This window comes from Scomber scombrus, chromosome 4 (assembly GCF_963691925.1).
Source record: "Scomber scombrus chromosome 4, fScoSco1.1, whole genome shotgun sequence".
Lineage (NCBI taxonomy): Eukaryota > Metazoa > Chordata > Actinopteri > Scombriformes > Scombridae > Scomber > Scomber scombrus.
Window position 1 is genome coordinate 32,895,150 of NC_084973.1, and position 24,657 is coordinate 32,919,806.

Sequence of the window (24,657 nt, forward strand, 5' to 3'; positions counted from 1 at the left end):
GCTTAACTCACGAATAAACTTCAATGCAAATTAATTCATTAAATGAACTAAATTACTCACAAAAATTAACATTAACATTAACTGTTGTCAGCAGCATCAGGAGTTTATGAGAAATGCATTTGTTTTGTTATGTAATGTATGTTTTCTTTAACAGGGTTAAATAAAACCTACTGTGATCTCTGCCTTTACTTGTATGTTAACCAAAAACTTCTAACTTTGTATTTTGTGTGTAATTTAGTTCATTTAATGGTTTAATTTGCATTGCAGTTGGTTCATTCATGAGTTAAGCGTTGTATAAATTCCGCCACCAGATGGTGCTGTAGAGTCAGTGAGACATTAGTTGTAAAAATGTCGAGAGAAGAAGAAACTCTGTTTAGTGTTGTTCACAGCATGACGGTAGCAGCTAGCTTAGTTCATAGACATATATAATTATATGTGTATGGTTTATTAAACAGCTGAGTAAACATACTGGTGTACAGACTGTCACCGCTCACTTTATCACGTCACGTCACGTCTGGTATTTGGTACTTTCGCTTTCCGGTTTGTGTCATTTGTTAAAGTGTTTTGCTAATGTAATGTTGTTGTCTGATATGTAATTTTTTCCCCCCAATGTAAATTTGTCTCAAACTTTTTAAAAGTGTTTCACATGTTGTATTGTTGGTGAACGCAGCATCACCTCGCGCTGTTGTTTACATGCGGTTACTAAGCAACGGCCGCTGAGCGTTCCGGCTGCCTCCTCGCCTCTCTGCGTCACACTTACAGGAACTAGCTCCATATATATTATGCTCCATGCTTATGTATATATTTATTATTTCTACTGAGAGTGATTGTTCTGTGTTTTATACCAATATATGGGTCGATGATGTGACGCTACTTTTTATGTGTCCATGTGGTTTAGTTTAAATTTAAAGAGTTAAAATGTGAAAATAAACGTATGAATAACTTGCACACATAATTTTTTTGTGGACCCAGCATCAAATTTCTGCTTTTAATCCATTTTGAGAGAATATATTAGAGGATTATGGCAAAAATGTCTAAGTGGTGTAACCATAAAAACAGTAAATTCTCAATAAAACACCATATCAACTAGTTTGGCTTGATCTTACATTATAACTTTTATATTAAATAAAGGTAATGGAATACAATTGTTCTAAATATTAAATATAATTTGGGGAATCATGTCAAGTCAAGTGAACCACATGAAGTGTCTCAAAGTGTAACCACCATTTAAAAAGCTGTTTTGTTGAACTTGTGAAGAAGCTCATATAACAGGAAGTGGTTTTACAGAGAAGGACTCTGATGATCACAACTGCTGCCTGACAAAGTTAGAAGCTCTTAACAATTACTCATAAACTGATGTTTTTTAGACTCAGTCAGGTTTGCTCAGTTAATATGTCCAATGGTGTAACCCTAGAAAAACATTGATGAGTCATAAGAATTCATTAAAATGAATATTTACTTTAATAATTACATTTCAGATATTGAGACCAAAGCCATGTGCTTACACAGGTGTTGAATTTGATTTTAAAATGAATCAAAATAACTGCTGACATCATTTGAGTCCTATTAAAGCCTTTCTGTTAGAGGACAATTTAGTCAGATATCAGTAGTTTATGATGCTCATTAAAGATGGATCATAAAAAACTACTTTTGAACATGTATAGTAGCTTTAAAATACCTAAAAACTAGAGCTGGGCAATATATTGATATTATATCGATATCGTGATATGAGACTAGATATCGTATTAGATTTAGGATATCGTAATATCGCAATATGTCATCAGAGTTAAACTTACCAGACTGTTCTAGCTGTTCTGTTATTTACCTTTTACCTACTTTGTCATTATATCAACATTACTGATGATTATTTATCAAAGATTTCATCGTGTAAATATTTTGTGAAAGCATCAACAGTCATCTCTACATTATCGTTGCAATATCGATATGTATTTGGTCAAATATATCGTGATACTTGATTTTGTCCATATCGCCCAGCTCTACTAAAAATCCAATAATTAATACAGACAAATGTTACTCAAACATAACATCTGTAAAATATAATTATTTACATTTCTGCTATTTCATTACAAATATAAACAAAACTAAAACAATAACTCTAAATAAATAAAATAGATTTCCCCCATTAGATGCCATCTTCTAACATTTTGAATTTTTATTACTTATCAACAGTGAAAAGTGAAAGATTATTTAACTGCTGTAGATGTTGCTGATGCTGTTCTAAGTATGAACCAAAACTTTCTCTGTGAGGAAGAGTGAGATACATTTTTATTTCAAATTTAAATCAACGTATTCTTGAAGTGGAATATTTTAGTTTAACTTACACAGTTGTTGAAACATTTGACTAATAAAGACTACAGGATAGTGAGAGCTGAACTGTTGCATTATTTAGTTTCCTCCATCATGGAAACAGTGAGTCAGTGTTGGGTCTGAAATGCACCAGACCTCCAGGAGGGAGAGAGAGGAAGCCATCCTGGAGTCACCCAGCTTATAAAGGCTCCAAACAGGTGACAGCAATCCCATAATGATGTGGGAGGAGCCAGACCATCCAGGAAGTCTGGAAAGAGGGAAGCAAAGGCAGAAAAATGTGAAGCAGAGGAAGACCAACACAGTTACTGTTAAGGTCTAGGGCTGTCACAAGGGATCCTTTATGATCCACTGAACCTCTCTGTGTGTTTTACACTGTTGTGTCCAGCAGGTGGAGCTCTAACATCAACGAGTGAGGTGAAGTCTGTTTTCCAGCTTCTCTACTGCAGATCTGATTGTATCTGACTCTAATAGACTGTTTTCATCTCATGTTCTGTTGATGCTTGTATTACTGAGAGTGTGAAATACTTTAATGTGGTTCAGGTTGGATTTAATATTACATAATTAATTATATAATATACCAATAACACCATAGACTTCACTACAGTACTATATAGGTTTTATTATTGTGACTTAAATCAGTGATAATTAGTGTTTCAGCTGTAAAGTTGTGTCAGTGTGAACAAACAGCAGGCTGGAATATAAAAACTACAACAGCTGTTTGCTTATTTCAAATCGTCTCTGTGAAGAATGAATGCAGACCTTACCTTGTATCCAGTATGAACCTGCAACCAATCTGAAATATAAACATCAATGAATAACATATAAAATGATGAATGACACTCATACAACATGTTTTAATTGAGAAACTGTTATAGGTAAGTCATATTCATGACTGTTCCTGTTTAAACCCTTTTAAGAAATTCCTTTTTAATTTCTTTGTGTCGCAGCATCAAATAACTTGTGAGTAAACTGAACCAAAACTACATATTTAAATGTAAACTAATCAGCTAGTTAACTAATCAGTATTTATGTGTTAATAGAGATGATAATAGAACTGCAGGATGTTACAGATCCATGTTATTATCTAAAAAATCATCGATCATTGTCCAGAGATGTTCAGATCAGATTCACAGCTCGTTATTATCAAACTAATGATGGACGTGAACACAGCAATTTACTACTTAACACATTCATTTAACAGTGTAAAAAATGAATGAATGAAATGAGTCCTGGTCCACATTGAAGGACCCTCAACTCAACTCATGAACTCTATTTGCTGGCAGAATAAGTACTTTACTGCCTCCAGGTGTAAATTGGCCTTTACTCTGCGTCCAAGCTGTGTTCAACCAAACAAATGCATTATTTTGTTTTTCCATTCCACTTCCTGTTTTCCTCTAACCTGTTTTCATCTTCAAATAAGTAACTGAAACAGAAATTCAACCAAAACCAGAAAATAACTTGGTTTTCACTTTTCTCTCTGTGGAGATCATAAAAAACACTGTTTGGGAGGATGTACAGGGATGTAGGGAGACTGAGGACGGTTGTAACAGTGTCACTTTCACCAATAAGGAATGACATAAGAGTCTGAGTGATCAATTTCATGTATAACCACTTCCTCTCTGACCTTACATGTGAATTTGCATGGTTGTGTGAAGTGTGCACATTTTACAGCAAAAATTTAAAAAAATTTGGACCAAGTCTATATTTTGATTAATACTGACACTGTTTAAGTTTGATTTATGTAACTTGTATTAAATCAGAGAATAGTAAAATGGAAGCACTATATGCTCATTTCAAACCTCCATGTTGCTACAGCAGCTAAACAATGGCTGACAGAGGTGGAGATGGTTGTAACACCTTTTAAGAAATTGTTACAACCATCCCCATGATCACAAGTCACAGATGTTTCTCTATAAATTCTTTATCAGTACGCCCAGACAGTTGGAGAGGAAAACGAACAGGTGTGTGTATGTACATGTAGGTCTACTGTGTGAGGTCAATCAGCAAAGACTCCATCTGTCATGTGACACTGAGCAGATTCTACGAGAAACAAACCTCAGAGAACAAGGTTCAATAAAGTTGTTAGTGTGTAAAGTAGAATAATTAACTCAGCCATAATAAAGTGTGATCATGTGGGCTATCACAGTAATCATAAAGACTTTAATCCACAGCAAGATGAGGCGCTGACTGATTACTTGATTGAGGAAACAGACTTGTACTATGAACTCTGACAGGTAGATCAGTGTGTCCTCAGGGTTAGGGTTAGGAATCAGTCACTACTGTCTGTATCAATTCCACTACGACACTGATCACTCTGCTTAGGTAAGACAGACACACATACACACACTCAAGTTCATGTTTTATCATTTTAGACAAAAAGTGTGAATGTTTGTTGATTTATTAATTGTCTTCCTTTGAATTTAACATGATGAGCTGCTTCTGACCTCTTGGTGGAGGTTTCTGTTCATGTATGTTTGTGTCAGTAGGTAGTAGTACGATGTTCTCTAAGAGAGCTCTTCTAATGTAATGGGATCTACACAGAGGTGGGAAGTAACAAAGTATTTGTACTTGGTTATTGTACTTAAGTAGATTTGAGTATTTATTTTTCTGACGACTTTTTACTTTTCCTCCCTACATTTGAACACAAATATCTGGACTTTCTACTCTTTACATTGTCAAAGCAGGTTCGTTACTTCAACCTCAGTGACTTTATAAAAAGAAGACATGATGTTTTAAATAAGCGATAGAAAACACATCTTTTTTCTTTTCTTTTTATGTGTGCGCCATTTCGTGTCCCCCCATAAGATGTCGACTTGGGTGGCTGCCCACATCGAAATCTGCTTATGGAATCAAAGTCCAACAATGTGTAGCTGCGGGAATATGACCGACACATGCTGAGCACTGTGCACAGTTTACAGAGGTTGATTATCCAGTTATCAAAAGTATTGTGAATCATTGATGGATCAACAAGTTAATAAAAAAGGCAGGATTATTTATAAAGTATTTCTTATCTTTTCTTATCTTAAATATTAATTTTTACTTTTGTACTTAAGTACTTTTCAGAGCCTGTACTTTCTTACTTTTACTTGACTAAAGGAGTTGAAACAGTACTTCTACACAAGTATCTGTAATTCTACTTAAGTACAGAATGTGATGATTTTTGCCATCTCTGGATCTACACCACTAACATTCTTCCTCATTTAGCCATCAGTGATGAGCTCTTTGATTTTGGTGAACCACAAGAAGATGGGCAAGTTTTGGCACATGCACAATAAACTTATTTAGATGCATATTTTGAAGGGTGAACTCAATTCTTCAGTCTTACTGTTTCAACATATCCTGTTAGTGAGGAAGGCTGTAGCAATGGAACTCCTTACATTTGACATCAAATAGTGAATTCAGTGATATAGTTGGAGAAGTTGAAAACATTGTTATTTATAGTATATAAATGAGGGACATTTGTGTATAAATTTGAGTGTTCTATCACAAACATTCTGCAAGTTAAAGGTGTTGAGACAAAAAGTGTTACACCTATACCTGGTCTCCATATATGTCTATTTGTACGTAAAGCAGGGAAGTGAGATCTGATCACAAGTGTTCAGTCAAGACTCATAAAGAGAAGGAGGAAGGAAGGAAGGGAGGAAGAAGGAAGGAAGAAGTAAGGAAAGGAGGGAGGGTGGGAGTGAGGGAGGGAGGGAGGAAGGAAGGAAGAAGGAAAGAAAGCAGGGAGGAAGGAAGAAGGAAGGAAAGGAGGGAGGAAGGAAGGAAGAAGGAAGGAAGAAGGCAGTAAAGGAGGGAGGAAGGAAGGACGGAAGGACAGGAGAAAGGAAGGGAGGAAAGGAAGGAATGAAGGACGGAGGAAAGAAGGAAGGGGGGAGGGAGGGAGGATGGAAGTGAGGAAGAAGGAAGGAAGGGAGCAAGGGAGGAAGGACAGACGGAAGACAGGAAGGAAGGAAGGGAGGAAAGAAGGAACAGTCAAAACAGGTGGGGTCAATTTGACCCGGGAAGACGACACAAAGGTTAAATCAGTGATAATTAGTGTTTCAGCTGTAAAGTTGTGTCAGTGTGAACAAACAGCAGGCTGGAAAATAAAAACTTATTTTAAATCATCTCTGTGAAGTTACGAATCTGAAATATAAACATCAATAACAATAATAACACTCATACAATGAGAATTTCAAGTAAATTGTTTTATTAAAAAACTTTTATAGTTAAGTAATATTCATAAACTACTGGTTCCTGTTTACAGCTCGTTATTATTGAAGTAACTTCACTAACAGTGATGTACGTGAACACAGAGCAGATTAACCAATCTGATTACTCAGACCACATTGGGAGGTGGTCTGGGCGGCATGTGAACACATTTATTTAACAGTGTAAAAAATGAATGAATGAAATGAGTCCTGGTCCACATTGAAGGACCACCAACTCAACTCATGAACTCTATTCGCTGGCAGAATCAGTACTTTACTGCCTCCAGGTGTAAGTTGGCCTTTACTCTGCGTCCAAGCTGTGTTCACCAAACAAATGCATTATTTTGTTTTTCCATTCCGCTTCCTGTTTTCCTCTAACCTGTTTCCATCTTCAAATAAGTAACTGAAACATAAATTCAACCAAAACCAGAAAATAACTAGATTTTCACTTTTCTCTCTGTGGAGAACATAAGAACACTGTTTGGGAGGATGTACAGGGATGTAGAGAGACTGAGGACGGTTGTAACAGTGTCACTTTCACCAATAAGGGATGACATAAGAGTCTGAGTGATTTTTTTTGGACCAAGTCTATATTTTGATTAATACTGACACTGTTTAAGTTTGAATTATGTAACTTGTATTAGATCAGAGAGCAGGTTTTTAGGTAAAAACAACATTCCCATGATCACAAGTCACAGATGTTTCTCTATAAATACTTTATCAGTACGCCCAGACAGTTGGAGAGGAAAACAAACAGGTGTGTGTATGTACATGTAGGTCTACTGTGTGAGGTCAATCAGCAAAGACTCCATCTGTCATGTGACACTGAGCAGATTCTACGAGAAACAAACCTCAGAGAACAAGGTTCAATAAAGTTGTCAGTGTGTAAAGTACTAAAGTAGTATTAAATCATCATAATTAAGTGTAATAGCGTGTGCTTTCAGAGTAGCCAAAAATTCTTCAATCCACAGCAAGAGTAGGTTTTGACTGGTTATTTGACTTGACACAGACTTGTACTTTGGTCTCACCCTGATAGGTAGATCAGTGTGTCCTCAGGTTTAGGGTTAGGAAACAGTCACAGTATCAATTCCGCTACGACACTGATCACTCTGCTTAGGTAAGACAGACACAGATACACACACTCAAGTTCATGTTTTATCATTTTAGACAAACAGTGTGAATGTTTGTTGATTTATTAATTGTTAAATGTCTTCCTTTGAATTTAACATGATGAGCTGCTTCTGACCTCTTGGTGGAGGTTTCTGTTCATGTATGTTTGTGTCAGTAGGTAGTAGTACGATGTTCTCTAAGACAGCTCTTCTAATGTTATAAGGATCTACACAGAGGTGGGAAGTAACAAAGTATTTGTACTTGGTTATTGTACTAAAGTAGATTTGAGTATTTATTTTTCTGACGACTTTTTACTTTTCCTCCCTACATTTGAACACAAATATCTGGACTTTCTAGTCTTTACATTGTCAAAACAGGCTCGTTACTTTCAACCTCAGTGACTTTATAAAAAGAAGACGTGATGTGTAAATAAGCGATAGAAAACACATCTTTTTTCTTTTTTTTTGGTGTGTGCGCCATTTCGTGTCCCCCGATAAGATGCCCACATCGAACATGACAGTTTTTAATCAGTGTGAGCAAAGCTTTCCCAAACTGTCTCTTGATGTTTTTATCTGATGTTGTTTCAGGAAAGTTGGTGACAGAGACTCTTTGTCTTCAGCAGGACTCCTCAAAGAGGACACAGAGCAGAAACACTGACACCAGTAAGTATCCACTGTTTGTGTCACCTTAACACTTTTTAATGAGCTCATTACTGCAGCTGCACTCTGTTTATTTCTTCTTCTCTCCTCCAGATCAACCAGTCTGATGTTTTAGAGACATTATGGAGACGGCAACATCTGGTGAGTTCAGTCAGATCTTATTAGTCCCAGTGGAGGAAAATAACTAGTTAATTTACTCAAGTACTGTGCTTAAGTGTAATTTGGAGGTACTTGTACTTTACTGTAGTACAGTTTGAGGTACTTGTACTTTACTGTAGTATTTCCATGTGATGCTACTTTCTACATCTCAGAGGGAAATATTGTACTTTCTACTCCACTACATTTATTTGACAGCTTTAGTTACTTTTCAGATGCAGATTTGACACAATGGATAATATAATATAATATATATATATATATAATATAACAAGCTTTATAAATACAACACATTGTTAAAGATGAAACCAAAAAGCAGTGTGTAGTCGGCTCACATTTCAGATGTCTGTGAGTTGTTAACAGCTCCACCAAATACTGATTTTTCCCTCTAAACTTCTCACATGCTTTCATTTCAATAAATGTTCAAATGATCCAATATTTCAGCAAAAATCAAAGATAAGAGAAAAAGTCCAAAAACTGAAAAAACATTTGTGTATCAGAACTTAGTTTTTTCTTCTTTCCTCTCCCATTAATCATCTCACCACCCCTCACATTTATCTGCTGACCCTTTGGAGGGGCCCCACCCCTAGGTTGGGAACCACTGGACTAAACTAGCTAACTGTATATAAAGTAGTGTAAACTAGCTCCACCTCCAGCAGCTACAACAGTAACATGCTGCTCTAACACTGATGCTTCACTATTAATAATCTAATGATGTCATAATAATAATATATCAGTCAGAGGACCAAACCACTACTTTTACTGTAATACTGCATACTACATCACTCATAATACTGCAGTACTTTTACTGTAATACTGCATACGACATCGCTCATAATACTGCAGTACTTTTACTCTAGTCTTAATAAAACACTGTCTTTGAAACTCTGATCTTGTCCCAGTTTGCGGAGCAGGTGGACCCAAAAAGACAGTTTTGGAAAATATATATACCAACTCAGGAAAAAAACCCACTAAATAACTCAGGCCACATGGGCAGCAAAGAACACACAGTAGGAACTAACTTACAGAGAAAACAGAGTTTACGGACAACAGACGACTAAACACTGTGCAAAACAACACAAAGACTGAACTTTTCAAAATAAAACACAAACTACACCAGGATGTGACAGTTCTGTGAGTCCTGAATGAAACTCGTCTGCTTTGACTCATTTTAATAAGACAAAAAAATTAAATATGATCATCTATTAACACAGTGAGCAGCAGCTGGACCATCGTCTGATTCAACTTTACAGATAGAAACTAACATGACCCGACTATCAGATGATTGATTATAAGATGACTTCCATTCTGTCCAAGAGCTGTTTTTAGAGAAACACTTTTTGAAGATACTGTTAATTCAAGGAGAAGAGAATCATCTTTCTTGAAGCAAGTTATCATGTAAAAATGAAATCCTTTAATTAAAGCAGAATGTAAACTTCATATTTATACAGTGTGTCTAACATCTTGATAGATTTCAGTTATTTCTTCAGTGATATTTATAGGAATGCTGGAAGTGGAGCAGTTGTGTTGTAGTCTTGCTCCAGAGATTTCACTCAACATGATTCATTTCCAGAATAAAATAGTAACTGGACTGATCAGGGATCAGATAAATGCAACAACTCATTAAGCTTTTTGTAGAACTATATCTTATAATCACTGAAATCTCTGCAGCTGATTTTCTGTGTCAGATGACATTCATTCATCTTTTATCTGATGTTGTGACAGTTAGTGAGTAAAGCTTACTTCTATACCTCAGAGACACAGAAACATTTATACCTTTCAACATTTAGCTAGAATGTGAATCAGACTTCAGTCCACCTCTGATGTTTATCAGATGAATTTAAACAGCTTGTTTAGAATCAGATATTTCTCTGAAGATTAATGAAGTGACTAAATGTAAAAGTCAACAGTCAGAGAGAGAAAGAGACATTTATTAATAACCTTTATAAATAAACTGGAACCTGAACTAAGTCTAAAGGTTTATATAACAACACAGTCTGAACCTGGAAAATCTGTTTACCCACAAGCTTATACAAATGTTTGATGATTGATCTGAGTAGGATGACTGAATATCCTTCGTTAATTGAGTACACGTCTGAATAATCAGAGCCATTAGCAGCCAGTAGTGGCTGAAGTTTAGGACATAGTCACTACAGATATGATGATGTGGTTTATTCATATGTGCCATGCTATGTAGGATAGAAAACTGAAAAACAGGACAATGAAATATCAGTATAAAAGATGCCAGATTCCGTCACTCATCAGACTGGTTAGTTATAGCTCCATATTCTTCATTTTTATGAATGAAATGTCGGGTTAGCAGCTCATCAGCCAACTTTCTTTTCAGCAAAAGTAACTCATGTTTTGTTCTTGAAACACATTGCTTGACAAATGCGCCGTTATAATAGCAATCTGCCAAAGTGACAGCGCTCCTGGATATTAAAGGGAATGGGAGATGACACTCTGATTGGTCAACTGGTTGTTACACCCAAAATACACCTATGATGATTGAGGGGACTTAAGTCTGACCCTTCTGGACCACATTGACCGTTTTTCTGCCGTTAAAATAGAAAAAGTGAATTTGGACACACCCTTAAAACCATGTGCTATAGATCGTTGAAGTGGGGCCCCTGAAGTCTAAAGTAACACCAAGACTTGTGACCTCCGATTTAATCCATGGAGATTATTTCCCAGATTATTTTTCAGTGTTTCTCTTTTAGTTTTGGGGCCGACCAGAAGGATCTCAGTTTGTCCTCATTTAACTTTAAGAAGTTATTGCTCATCTTTTTATTTATTACCAGCAGACAGGCAGTAATGGAGTTCATGGCTGCATCATCATTTGGTTCAGGAGAGATGTACAGTTGTGTATCATCTGCGTAACTATGGAAACATACATTATGCTCTCTGATGATGTCACCAAGTGGCAGCATTATTCATAATGACAATAATAATAAACTGAGGCAGCTCTTCTGTGGAACCACAAAGAGTTTTCATGTTCCTCAGACACATGATCTCCAAGACTGACATAAAATGTTGTCAGAGAGACCAACCATTGATTAGGATATCGTGGTCAATCGTATCAAAAGCTGTGCTTAGGTCTAAGAGGATAAGAACTGAGAACTTGTGGGGCTTTTCCACAAAGTCTGAACCTGGAAACTCTGTTTCGCCACAAGCTTATACAAAGTCTTTTTGGGTTTGTTTTTACAGATGATGATGATTCAAAGTCTCAGAGGAGAAGCAGCCCTGACATCACTCGCCCTTTCTGTAAGTTGAACTGATGAGAATTCTTCAAAAACATTTAATATTTTATGAATGAAGTAAGAAATATATTAATGTTTATGAAAAGAAAGAAAAGATGTGGCGCTAAATTAAGATCAGCCAGGTGTGTGTGTGTGTGTGTGTGTGTGTGTGTGTGTGTGTGTGTGTGTGTGTGTAAGTGTATGTGTGTGTGTGTGTGTGTGTGGGTGTGTGTGTGTGTGTATGTGTGTGTGTGTGTGTGTGTGTGGGTGTGTGTGTGTGTGTGTGTGTGTGTGTGTGTGTGTGTGTGTGTGTGTGTGTGTGTGTGTGTGTGTGTGTGTGTGCTAGGTGGTTACACAATAATATAATAATATGATTAGTTTATTTGACCTTAGAAATAAAACATTAGATTCATGAATATGATTTAACAAAATAATGTGCACAAGTCAGTGACATTAAACATTAAACACTGTAGTTTAAAACCTTAATATACTGAGACTAAAAACACACATCTGTGCACACATCATTTTATAAACACACTTATACACAAACAGACACACATGTAGTACATAATAACAACATTAATCAGCTTTTCTTAATCTGAAAAACGTTAGTTACAATGATTAGTTTGGCTTAAATGAAGGATTTATTTTGACTTTCTTTAAATTCAGATAATGTTCAGCATGTTTAGTTAAATTAGTTATACTGTTCCACAGCACAATACTTTGAAAATTTGGCAAAAGAGCTTCTATAGAAAGGAATGATTCCTTCTTGTTGTCTGGTATTTTAGGAGGACTGAATATCCTTCGTTAATTGAGTACACGTCTGAATAATCAGAGCCATTAGCAGCCAGTAGTGGCTGAAGTTTAAGACATAGTCACTACAGATATGATGATGTGGTTTATTCATATGTGCCATGCTATGTAGGATAGAAAACTGAAAAACAGGACGATGAAATATCAGTATAAAAGATGCCAGATTCCGTCACTCATCAGACTGGTTAGTTATAGCTCCATATTCTTCATTTTTATGAATGAAATATCAGGTTAGCAGCTCATCAGCCAACTTTCTTTTCAGCAAAAGTAACTCATGTTTTATTATTGAAACGCATTGCTTGACAAATGCGCCGTTATAATAGCAATCTGCCAAAGTGACAGCACTCCTGGATATTAAAGGGAATGGGAGATGACACTCTGATTGGTCAACCGGGTGTTACGCCCAAAATACACCTATGATGATTGAGGGGACTTAAGTCTGACCCTTCTGGACCACATTGACCATTTTTCTGCCGTTAAAATAGAAAAAGTGAATTTGGACACACCCTTAAAACCATGTGCTATAGATCGTTGAAGTGGGGCCCTTGAAGTTTAAAATAACACCAAGACTTGTGACCTCAGATTTAATCCATGGAGTTTATTTCCCAGATTATTTTTCAGTGTTTCTCTTTTAGTTTTGGGGCCGACCAGAAGGATCTCAGTTTGTCCTCATTTAACTTTAAGAAGTTATTGCTCATCTTTTTATTTATTACCAGCAGGCAGGCAGTAATGGAGTTCATGGCAGCATCATCATTTGGTTCAGCAGAGATGTACAGTTGTGTATCATCTACGTAACTATAGTAACGTACGTAACGTTATGCTCTTTGATGATGTCACCAAGTGGCAGCACTATTCATAATGAGAATAATAATAAACTGAGGCAGCTCTTCTGTGGAACCACAAAGAGTTTTTATGTTCCTCAGACACATGATCTCCAAGACTGACATAAAATGTTTTAAACCAGTTTAACTCACAGTCAGAAGACCAACCATTGATTAGGATATCGTGGTCAATCGTATCAAAAGCTGTGCTTAGGTCTAAGAGGATAAGAACTGAGACCTTGTGGGGCTTTTCCATTATACAGTTCTAGATCTACTCATCTCTACTCTGTTTTGGTCAAAGTCTGCTTTATTATCAATTTCTTCACATGTTAAGACATACAAAGGAATCGAGAAGACTTTCTCACTATCCCACGGTGAAACAGATAAAGTGCACAGGCACAACAGATAAGACATTTACTAATATAAAAAAAAAATAGACAGTAAAATAAAATAAGATAAGATTCAGGAGTCTACTTTTGTATATGTAGGAAGTAGCAGCAGAAGTTTCTGTATAGTTAAGTTGTGGTAGTGCAAAAAGGCTGTAATGGTCATAGTTTCTGTGAAGGCTTCTTATGTTCAGATGGAGAGTAGAAATGATGTTGGTCTCTTTACACGTTGCAGTAAGAGAGTTAAACATACCGGCCAACATTTGGGTAGTAAAATCTTTGGGTAGATTTCACAGTGGAAAGGGCACCGTGAATATCTGCACCTGCTCTCTGGTCCGTTTTGTGGGCCTATGCCCAAAAGATTTTTGCACTAATCTGCAGCTGATAGCAACACTGCTGGCTGTATGTCACAGCTGGCTGCAGCTTCGTTCAGCAGCTGAAACAATAAGTGCGTCTCCAAACTGAGACAAAGTCTGTGCGCATTTACACAAGCTGTACAGCAGTGGTAACTTCATTAACACCGGCTTGATCAATCGGCTGCACATCTACAGATCAGCTGTTACACAGATTCAGGTTTATAAGGTGGGATTGTTTATAATAATGCAGAAGTTATGAATGGACCCTGGGTCCCATCAGAGCTGCCAGGACATTTTTATTTTTTAGTAGCTGAAAGTAGGCCAAAGTCTGACTGAAGATTTCCGTTATATCATTATATATCAATTTTATATCATTCAAAAGAGAGAGAGAGAGAGAGAGAGAGAGAGAGAGAGAGAGAGAGAGAGAGAGAGAGAGAGAGAGAGAGAGAGAGAGAGAGAGAGAGAGAGAGAGAAAAAGAGAGAGCAGTTAACATCAACTCTCTGAATGCACTAACAGTGTTTCCCAATAATTATATAAACTGTGGCGGCCCGCCATATTCTAATTTGTGTCTCCACAGTCTCAGTGAGCTGAAAACATTTGTACACTCTGCAAAACATTACGTTGTTTTAGGGCTGAGTGGTATATTGAGTTTTTAAGACATATCAACGTATTTTCAAAGGAGATATGGGACAAGAATGAAGTTGAATTTTCCACCGTCTCTGACTCTGCTGCATGGAGGACTCAGCTCCGCCCCGCTGAGACAGAGGAAAGGAGCAGCTAACATTAGCCTCTGCAGCTGTTTGCTGTCCCTTCTCATTGCATTGCTCTCAGAGTCTGTTCAACGCAGGAATACTACTACTTTATTCCTCCTCACTGTTCTTTATAAAAGGTCCGGACACTGAATGGAGGACAGAGTTGCTCCGTCAGTAAGCGGCTGCAGGACGCTGTTGTGTTAGCTGTGGTCGAGCGAGCTAGAGAGTGAATGAAGAGAGGGAGCACTGACAGTCAGAAAGCCGGTAAATCAGACCAATCAAATAATCAATCAATCAATCTTTATTTGTATACCGCCAAGTCACAACAAAGTGATCTCAAGGAGAGAGAGAGGAAGGAGAGAGAGAGAGAGAAGAGAGAAGAGAGAGAGAGCACATTGAAGGTCCGGGACTGAAATCTGTCATCCGGACGTCTACAGGCCCAGATTACCTGTGAGACGAGAAAGCACAGACAACTCCGGGGAAGAAGTTTAGCTTATTGATGCATTAATAGTACATGAATGTTAATGGATATAGATCGATAGAGAGAGAGAGAGGAGGAGAGAGGAGCTCAGTGCATCATGGGAGTCCCCCGGCAGTCTAAGCCTATAGCAGCATAAACTAGGAGCTGGAACCCTAACTATAAGCTTTATCAAAAAGGAACGTTATAAGCCTACTCTTAAACGTAGAGAGGGTGTCTGCCCCCCCGACCCAATCTGGGAGATGGTTCCACAGGAGAGGAACCTGATAACTGAAGGCTCTGCCTCCCATTCTACTTTTAGAGATACTAGGTACCACAAGTAGGCCTGCGTTCTGGGAGCGCAGTGTTCTAGTAGGTTCATAAGGTTCTATAAGCTCTTTAAGATATGATGGAGCCTGACCATTAAGAACAATAAAACGTTATTTTCTGATTGTTTCACAGCGGTTACGTTCAACAGCACAAATAAACTTCCCCACACACCTCCACTCAACCCTGCAGCTCAGCCTCAAACCTCTGAATGTGAAACCCAGCAGCAGCTTTATGCTGCTTTAGTTGGTTCAGTTAAAAAAAGTATTAATGAGAGATCTTCTTTATTTCCATCTGTACAATAAATCAACTCTGATCCTGATCCACTTCTAAGACATCTGGAAGTCTTTTATTGATTAGCAGACAGTTAGTTATTTGTTTAGTTATTTAAAGAAACACAATGTAGAAAAATATATTTACTGAAACTGTTTTTTATATGTTCATAAGTAATTAACTAGTTAAACTTAGATAATCACTTCTGCTTTCTTTGTTTCACAGAGGAAATATGGGCATTGGTCTTTTTTTATTGTTTGATTGGAAAATTAAATGGAGTGAAATTTTATTACTTGTGCTATGAGGTGTCATCGTCATTCATACCAGTAGTTCAATTACTAAAGCACAACACTTTTTTTTCTTTTAGATATAACCTCTTAATGTTGCTCTCAGAGTGCAGCAGAATGATGTATTTGACTTTAAAATGTACAAAATGTTCTACCCTCCTAGAGGGTCAGACTGAGACATCACCACCATATTCTCTCAAAACTTCTGTGGGAAACACTGACTAATATCTCTGCCCTAACTGCTTGTGGCAATTTGCGCTGGTCTTTGTCAATTACATGGTTTTATTTGCATAGAAAGTGGCCATTTTGCATTTTTGTGCCCTGTGTTTTTATTATTACATATTTGGTATTGCAGTAATCCTAAAGTAATGGAAAGTAATCAAGTTACATTACTTTAATATTATGGTACTTGGATTACTTTACTGACTACATTAACAGGTAACTAGTAACTGTATCAGGATACATTTTTAAAGTTACCCTCCACAAACATTTCAACCACCCAACATCATCACAGAACATTGGTTAGTGTTGTCAGGAGTTTATTTCCACAAATATGGCAACAAGTATTTTAGCAGAGCTTAACTCAGATCTACTTACCATGAGTCCAGAGACAGTAGCATACATTGCTTCCCCTCAGATGTCGCGTTCAAGTGCACAGAAGAAAAGCAGAAATTCCTACAGTAAAATAATAAAATAAGACAATAACTTTAAAAACAATTAAATTCAGTGCACCTTGAGTAATGACAGTGAAGCGGCAAATATCAAATCACAGTAAAATGTTCGTTTTGGATAAGAAAACAATTCCACGAGTATAAAATGAATATCAACCAAGTGCATTCCTACAGTAGTGGGGGGGGGGGGGGGGGGGGGGGGGCACCTGGCCTTCAATGATAAATGTATAATCTGGATGAAAATATCTTTGAGACCAGAAGACAGCAGTCATCACTGCAAAACTGAACAATGGTATTGTTAGTGTCCCCAGCAGACCCATTAGAGAATGGATGTGAATAAAATAAAGAATTAATTTGTATATTTCTGTTTTCTTACAGTCACAGGTGATGTACCATCCAGGGAGAGCAGAAGCAGCTTTGAATATCTGCCACCTCTGAGTGAGTGTTTATTGGGTTAGAGTTTATTCAGGGTTGGTGATTTAAGAAACTAAATACCACAGTTATAAGACTGATAGAAAATATTATTACAATAATAAGATTTAAATCACTTTTCACTTTTCATCAGTGTCTGAGCTGAGGGTTGTTCTACTGGGGAACAGCTGGTCTGAGAGGAGTTCAGTGGGGAACTTCATACTGGGAGAGACTGTGTTCGACCCTGAGAAAGAATTAGATCAGTGTTTGAGAGTCAGTGGACAGTTGAAGGAGAAAATAATAACTCTCATCAACACACCAGATCTGCTGCATCTAAACATCTCTGAACACAAACTGACAGAACATGTAGAAACCTGTGTGAGACTCTCTGATCCTGGACCTCATGTGTTCCTGCTGGTTCTACAGCCTGAAGACTTCACTGAGCATCACAAGAATAGTCTACAATCAATCCTTAAACTCTGCGATCGATCATTTGATCATTCAGTGATTCTGATATCAACACAAAGAGAAGAGAGTTCAGGTTTGATGGAGAAATATGAGAAACATCCACAGTTAGGAGACATGATCAGAAAATGTAGATCCAAGTTATTTTGGCAGAAGAACCTTGAACGTCCAGAGCTGTTAGAGATCATGGACCAAATTGTGAATGAAAACGATGGAGATCATGTGAAGTGTGAAGTATTTAAGGAAGCAGCATCTGTTTTACCAAGTGAACATGGAAACCTGAAACAAGAGAAAACAACCATGACCAACTTGGATGCTGTTAAAGCTGCTGGTGAGTTCAGGAACATTTTATACTGAATACAAATGATCTGTGATGAAGTTTGAACAATAAGTTAAGAGTTATTTTGGTTTAAATTTATTTTTTACAGGGTCGAAATATCTATTGGGTCCAGCAAAAAACACTTTCAACAGTGAGTAAACTTACTAATTATTATCATGTGTATTACTCATCTATAAGATGAAGTTGATGCTCTGTAATTTATGTTTTTATCTTTTCACAGGGTTGAGGCCTCAGACATCACACACTCCATCACCACCTGAATGTTCAGTCAGCCAGTGTAAGTAAATTACATTCAGACCTAATACTGTGTTATTATTATAATGTTTTATTTGAAACTGATCAACTGCATCCATCTGATTGAATCTCAAATTATCCTTGTTAGTGTAACAGCTGAGCTTTGTCCTCCAGCTGGAGATGTTCCTAAAAAGCACTGTTGTCTGTTTACTGACTTGTTATTTAACATACAGGGGTACCACTATCTTAAAACAGCAGAGGTTAAATAAAATCCCTAATCAATATTTTCTTAATGAGAGATCAATCCAACTACCTCTACTCAACCTGTCAGTTCAGCCTGTAGCCTCCAGCTGCATCACTCTGCCTCCCTGATCTACTACAACTCTTTTGTGTCTTTGTAGTCTCCACATGATGAACTGTACATGTGGATAACAGTGCACACTTTCACACAGTTTCTCCATGAAGACATTCAGAGTGTTGTAATAGTTTATTACACAAAAGGTGACAAAGCTTTAAAGAGATCCTAGTTTACTTTTACACCTCCTGACTGTTTGCTTACAGTCCTAAATAATACAATGCACTTCATGCTGCTTTTATAACTTTTAAAATATAACAATAAGCAAGAATAATAATACATTTTAACATTTAGTCTTGTTATTTCTTTGTATGTGAGATTACACTGGTGAAATGAGCCGCTTGAGAAACTAAACACTTGATGATATTGGACATTTCCTTTTTTAAAACATGACTCCTCTCAGATTTCTTTCAGAAATTAAAGGTAAATATTAGTTTGTCTGGAAATTGATGGATATCAATTATTTAATGATAATGTTCTGTTTAACTGTGATGAGATTTATGACATCAGTGTCTGTTTGGTAAAGGTACAACTCATGCAGCTCATTTTAAGCCTCAGTGTCTCTTTATCACCAGTTTAGCACATAATTTTGTTCTCCAGTATAGGAATTCACTTTTAGAGTACATATCCGGGTCGTGGAATTGTGGACCAGCTCTACACCCTCTGCAGGATCCTTGAGGGTGCATGGGAGTTTGCCCAACCAGTCCACATGTGTTTTGTGGACTTTGAGAAGGCATTCCACCGTGTCCCTCGGGGAGTCCTGTGGGGGGTTCTCCGGGAGTACAGGGTATCGGACCCCCTGATACGGGCCGACGTTCCCTGTATGACCGGTGTCAGAGCTTGGTCCGCATTGCCGGTAATAAGTCGGACTTGTTTCCAGTGAGGGTTGGACTCCGCCAGGGCTGCCCATGTCACCGATCCTGTTCATAATTTTTATGGACAGGATTTCTAGGCGCAGCCAGGTCGTTAAGGGGGTCCGGTTTGGTGACCTCAGGATTTGGTCACTGCTTTTTGCGGATGATGTGGTCCTGTTGGCTTCATCAGACCGTGACCTCCAACTCTCACTGGATCGGTTCGCCGCCGAGTGTGAAGCGGCCGGGATGAGAATCAGCACCTCCATATCCGAGTCCATGGTCCTCAGCTGGAAAAGGGTGGAGGGCACTCTCCGGGTCGGGGATGAGATCCTGCACCAAGTGGAGGAGTTCAAGTACCTTGGGGTCTTGTTCACGAGTGAGGGAAGGATGGAGCGGGAGATCGACAGACGGATCGGTGCGGCGTCTGCAGTAATGCGGACTCTGCACGGATCCGTTGTGGTGAAGAGGGAGCTGAGCCGAAAAGGCATTGCCTCCGATTTACCAGTCGATCTTCGTTCCTACCCTCACCTATGGTAATGAGCTTTGGGTAGTGACCGAAAGAACGAGATCGCGGGTACAAGCGGCTGAAATGAGCTTCCTCCGTAGGGGGGCTGGGCTCTCCCTTAGAGATAGGGTGAGAAGCTCAGTCATCCGGGAGGAGCTCGGAGTAGACCCGCTGCTCCTCCGCGTTGAGAGGAGCCAGATGAGGTGGCTCGGGCATCTAGTTAGGATGCCTCTCGGACGCCTCCCTGGTGAGGTGTTCAGGGCACGTCCCACCGGTAGGAGACCCCGGGGGGGCCGGGGGGCCTCAGGATTAAATTAAATTAATTGTGGGACTAATAAAGGAATATCTTATCTTATCTTATCTTAAATTAATGCATCAAAAAGAACACATGAACATACAGTATACATATATACACTCATCTATAATTGATGACAAAGATACATACAGGATACATTACAGTAATATTTGTAACACCACAATGATGGTTACTCGTCCTGTAACTTGGATTTGTCTATAGCAGTTTTTTTCATCATTGATAAATACCTGCTGTGTCTTAAAGGCTGAATTTAGGTCGACTGATGTCACCAAATCTGATCTGTGATCATGTGTTATTCTCCTTGTTGTTTTTCAGTCTCTACACTGAGGATTGTGCTGGTGGGGAAAAGAGAAGACAGAAAGATAAAACTTGGTAACTTCATTACTGGGAATGAAGAATTTCATTGCCAAAAAAATCCCGCCTGTGGAGAGTGGAGAGGAAAACCATTGACTGTAGTAAAAACTGCAGATATCTTCAGTCAGTCTAAGCAGACAGTGAGAGAAGAAGTGAAAAGGTGCATAAATCTGTGCTTCTCTGGACCAAATGTTCTGCTGCTGTTAGTGAAACATTCTCAGTTCAGTGATGACAAAAAAAGACTGCAGTTCATCCTGAGTTTGTTTGGTCGAGATGCTTTTAAACACTCCATGGTCATCATCACACACAAGGAGAAAGCAACAAGTTTCACTGTGAATCAGCTGATTAAAGACTGTGGAGGAAGATATTACAACATGTTTGAAGATGACCACAAACAGTTAATGGAGAAGATTGAGAACATTGTTCATCAAAACAGAGAAACCTTTCTCACCTTCACTGAACAGACCAGAAGACCAAAGTCTTTAAACCTGGTTCTGTGTGGGAGGAGAGGAGCAGGGAAGACTTCAGCAGCCAAGGCCATTTTAGGTCAGACAGAGCTTCATTCGGTCTCCAGCTCATCAGAGTGTGTTAAACATCAGGGAGAGGTGTGTGGATGTTGGGTTTCTCTGGTGGAGCTGCCTGCCTTGTATGGAGAACCTCAGGAGGCAGTGATGAAGGAATCATTCAGGTGTATCTCCCTCTGTGATCCTGAGGGTGTCCATGCCTTCATCCTGGTCCTACCTGTCGATTCCCTCACTGATGAAGACAAGGGAGAGTTAATAACCATCCAGAACACATTCAGCTCTCGAGTCAATGACTTCACCATGATTCTGTTCACTGTGGAGTCAGATCCTACAGCTCCAGCTGTTGATGATTTAATAAGAAAGAACAAAGAGATCCAGGAGCTCTGTCAGAGCTGTGGAGGAAGATATGTTGTTCTCAACATCAAGAACAAGCAGCAGATCTCTGAGGTGTTGGATACTGTGGAGAAGATGAGACAATCTGAAAATAAACCATGTTGCTATACAACAGAGACCTTTGCACATGCCCAGATGGAAAAAGTCATAAAACAACAAGCTGAACTTGAGAAGCTGAAAAACAAGAACAAAATCACTCAAGAGCAGAGCTCAGAGTGTCTCAGGATTGCTCTGATAGGGAAGACTGGCAGTGGAAAGAGTTCTTCAGGAAACACCATTCTGGGAAGAAAAAAGTTTGAAGCCAAATCAAGTCAAACATCAGTCACCAAACAGTGTCAGAAAGAACAGAGTGAAGTGGATGGTCGTCGTGTCGTTGTGGTCGACACTCCTGGTCTGTTTGACACAAACTTGTCCAATGAAGAGGTTAATGAGGAGATGGTGAAATGCATCAGTCTTCTGGCTCCAGGACCACATGTCTTCCTGTTGGTGTTACAGATTGGCAGATTCACAGCAGAAGAGAAGGAGACATTAAAACACATCAAGGATGCCTTTGGAAAGGATTCAGAAAAGTTCACCATCATTCTTTTAACAGGAGGAGACAAACTGCAGCATGATGACCAGTCCATTGAAGAATACAAAGAGAAGGAATGTGATGAATCCTTTAAGAAGCTGATTGCTGACTGTGGAGGAAGATACCATGTGTTTAATAACTATGATAAACAAAACCGCACACAAGTCAGTGAGCTGATAAACAAGATTGACTCCATGGTGAAGAAAAATGGCGGCAGCTGCTTCACCAGTGAGATGCTGCAAGAGGCCGAGGCAGCAATAAAGAAGGAAGTGGAGAAGATCCTGAAGGAGAAGGAAGAAGAGATGAAGAAAGAGAGGAAGGAACTTAAAAGGAAACATGAAGAAGAAATGGAGGCAACGAAAAGACAAATAGAAGAACAGAGAGCAGAGATTGAACAGGAAAGAGAACTGAGAGAGAAACAACTTCAGGAAAAGGAAGAAAAGATTCAGAAAGAGCGAGAAGAGAGAAAGAAAGAACAGGAAGAGAGAGAAGAAGAAGACAAGAAGAGGAAAAGGGAGGAAGAAATTCAGCGACAGCAGTGGGAACAGGAACTTGCAGCTTTGGAGAAAAAGATGAAGACAGAATCAGAAGAAAAAGAAATCATTGATAAAAAGCTGATGGAGAGCAGAGAAGAGATGAGAAAAGAACGAGAGGACTGGGAGAAGAAACAACAAGAAATGTGGGAGAAACGAAAGCAAGAAGCTGAACATAGACGACAGGAGGAGGAGAGAAGAATAAAAAAGCTTCAAGATGAATATGAACAGGAAAAGGAAGAAAAGATTCAGAAAGAACGAAAAGAGAGAAAGAAAGAACAGGAAGAGAGAGAGGAAGAAGACAAGAAGAGGAAAAGGGAGGAAGAAAAGCAACGACAGCAGTGGGAACAGAAATATAAAGCTTTGGAGAAAAATATACAATCAGAATCAGAAGAAAAAGAAATAATTGATAAAAAACTGATGGAAAGCAGAGAAAAGATGAGAAAAGAACGAGAGGACTGGGAAAATAAACAAAAAGAAATGTGGGACAAACGAAAGCAAGAATATGAACAGAGGCGACAGGAGGAGAAGAGAAAAATAAAAAAGCTCCAAGCAGAATATGAACAGGAAATGAAGGAAAAGATTAGGAAAGAACGAGAACAGAGAAAGAAAGAACAGGAAGAGAGACAAGAAGAAGACAAGAAGAGGAGAGAACAGGAAGAAATTCAGCAAAAGGAAAGGGAACAGAAACTTGCAGCTTTGGAGAAAAAGATAAAATCAGAATCAGAAGAAAAAGATACGATTAATAAAAAGCTGATGGAGAACAGAGAAGAGATGAGAAAAGAACGAGAGAACTGGGAGAAGAAACAAAAAGAAATGTGTGAGAAAAGAAATCATGAAGATGAACAGAGACGACAGGAGGAACAGAGAAGAATAAAAAAGCTCCAAGAAGAATATGAACAGGAAAGAGAAGAAAATAAAAAGAAAAGAAAAGACGAAGAGCAAATCATAAGAAAACAAGAGGAGAAAAAGAGAAAAAAATTAGAGGAGAACTATAAGAAACAACTGGAGAATGTGAAGAACACATATGAAGATGAAGCCAGAAAGAAAGCTGAAGAGGTCAATGAATTCAACAAGAAACAAATAAAAGAGTGGGAGGAAAAATACCAACGACAACTCACTCAGTTAGCGCGCTGTCTGACCAAAACCAGAGGGAATCTGGAAAGAATCATTGATTTACTGAAAACACAGGAAAAGGAAATGGGAAAAAATGAAATTGAAAAAGAAAACGAATTAAGTGACTTGATGCGAACACTTGTGAAGGAAACTGACAGTTCCATGTGCAGTATATTATAGCTGAGATGCAGCCTAAATTTAAAAAAAAAAAAAACACAATTTACAGATTAATATCAGAAGAGATTTTTTACAGTTTTACACAGTTTAGTACAAAATGAAAGATTCGAATCTACCAGGAAATGTCACGTTCACTGTGATCTGGGTCACATCCTCCATCCAGACCCACAAACAGTGATCAGTTCTCTTTCTAATAAAATACAGCTTTCAAAGTACATTTTCTCTCTTGAAAATACACCAACACAGTTAATCAGTCTGCACACTGCAGCTCCCAATGCAGGTATTTGTTAGGATATCAAAAATGTGACTTTTCAAGCTCAATGCTTCAGACTAAAAATCAACTAGAAAGTCTTAAATACACAAAAGGCCATGGTCACCTGACAGTCACATGATGTGCCAATGCCATCTAATACTTAAGTAACTAATACTCAAGTGTACATATAGGTGCAAACAGAAGAATATATATAAATTATATTCTTGCACCTATATGTACACCTGCTGCAGGTCTGAATCACTGACAATAACTGCTGAATCTGCAACATTCAGGATCTTTTTCTGTGTCTGTTTATCAAGTTTTGTAAAATCATAATAATATGGTAGAGATAGTGTGAGCTGCATACTCCCTACACACTGTTTTGTTTTTTTGTTTTTGTATTTTGTTCTTTTTTAGAAATTATTGT

At 38.1% G+C, this 24,657-nt stretch overlaps 3 protein-coding genes across 3 annotated transcripts in view; 2 read left to right on the forward strand and 1 right to left on the reverse strand.

Annotated features, from left to right (window-relative positions):
• LOC133979436 (uncharacterized) overlaps positions 1-24,657 on the reverse strand; it is a 1,726,912-nt gene that overhangs the window by 516,695 nt on the left and 1,185,560 nt on the right. The window lies entirely within an intron of this gene.
• LOC133978737 (trichohyalin-like) overlaps positions 8,170-24,657 on the forward strand; it is an 81,331-nt gene continuing 64,843 nt past the window's right edge. Inside the window, exons 1-3 of the mRNA XM_062417040.1 lie at positions 8,170-8,293; positions 8,384-8,431; positions 17,208-17,267. Coding sequence (XP_062273024.1) covers positions 8,413-8,431; positions 17,208-17,267 — 79 coding nt within the window. The 5' untranslated portion in view covers positions 8,170-8,293; positions 8,384-8,412. The remainder of the gene's footprint in view (positions 8,294-8,383; positions 8,432-17,207; positions 17,268-24,657) is intronic.
• LOC133978738 (axoneme-associated protein mst101(2)-like) lies at positions 17,823-23,997 on the forward strand. Its single transcript, XM_062417041.1, has 3 exons — positions 17,823-18,036; positions 18,266-18,322; positions 20,625-23,997. Exons 1-3 carry the CDS (start codon positions 17,823-17,825, stop codon positions 23,978-23,980), a joined length of 3,627 nt encoding a protein of 1,208 aa, XP_062273025.1. The 3' UTR covers positions 23,981-23,997.

Bases quoted from the DNA above. Each gene is read 5' to 3' on its own strand.
- LOC133978738 (XM_062417041.1), top strand. From the start codon at position 17,823: ATGATCAGAAAATGTAGATCCAAGTTATTTTGGCAGAAGAACCTTGAA. The intron at 18,037-18,265 runs GTGAGTTCAGGA...ATCTTTTCACAG, and splicing joins GGATGCTGTTAAAGCTGCTG to GGTTGAGGCCTCAGACATCA. The intron at 18,323-20,624 runs GTAAGTAAATTA...GTTGTTTTTCAG, and splicing joins TGAATGTTCAGTCAGCCAGT to TCTCTACACTGAGGATTGTG.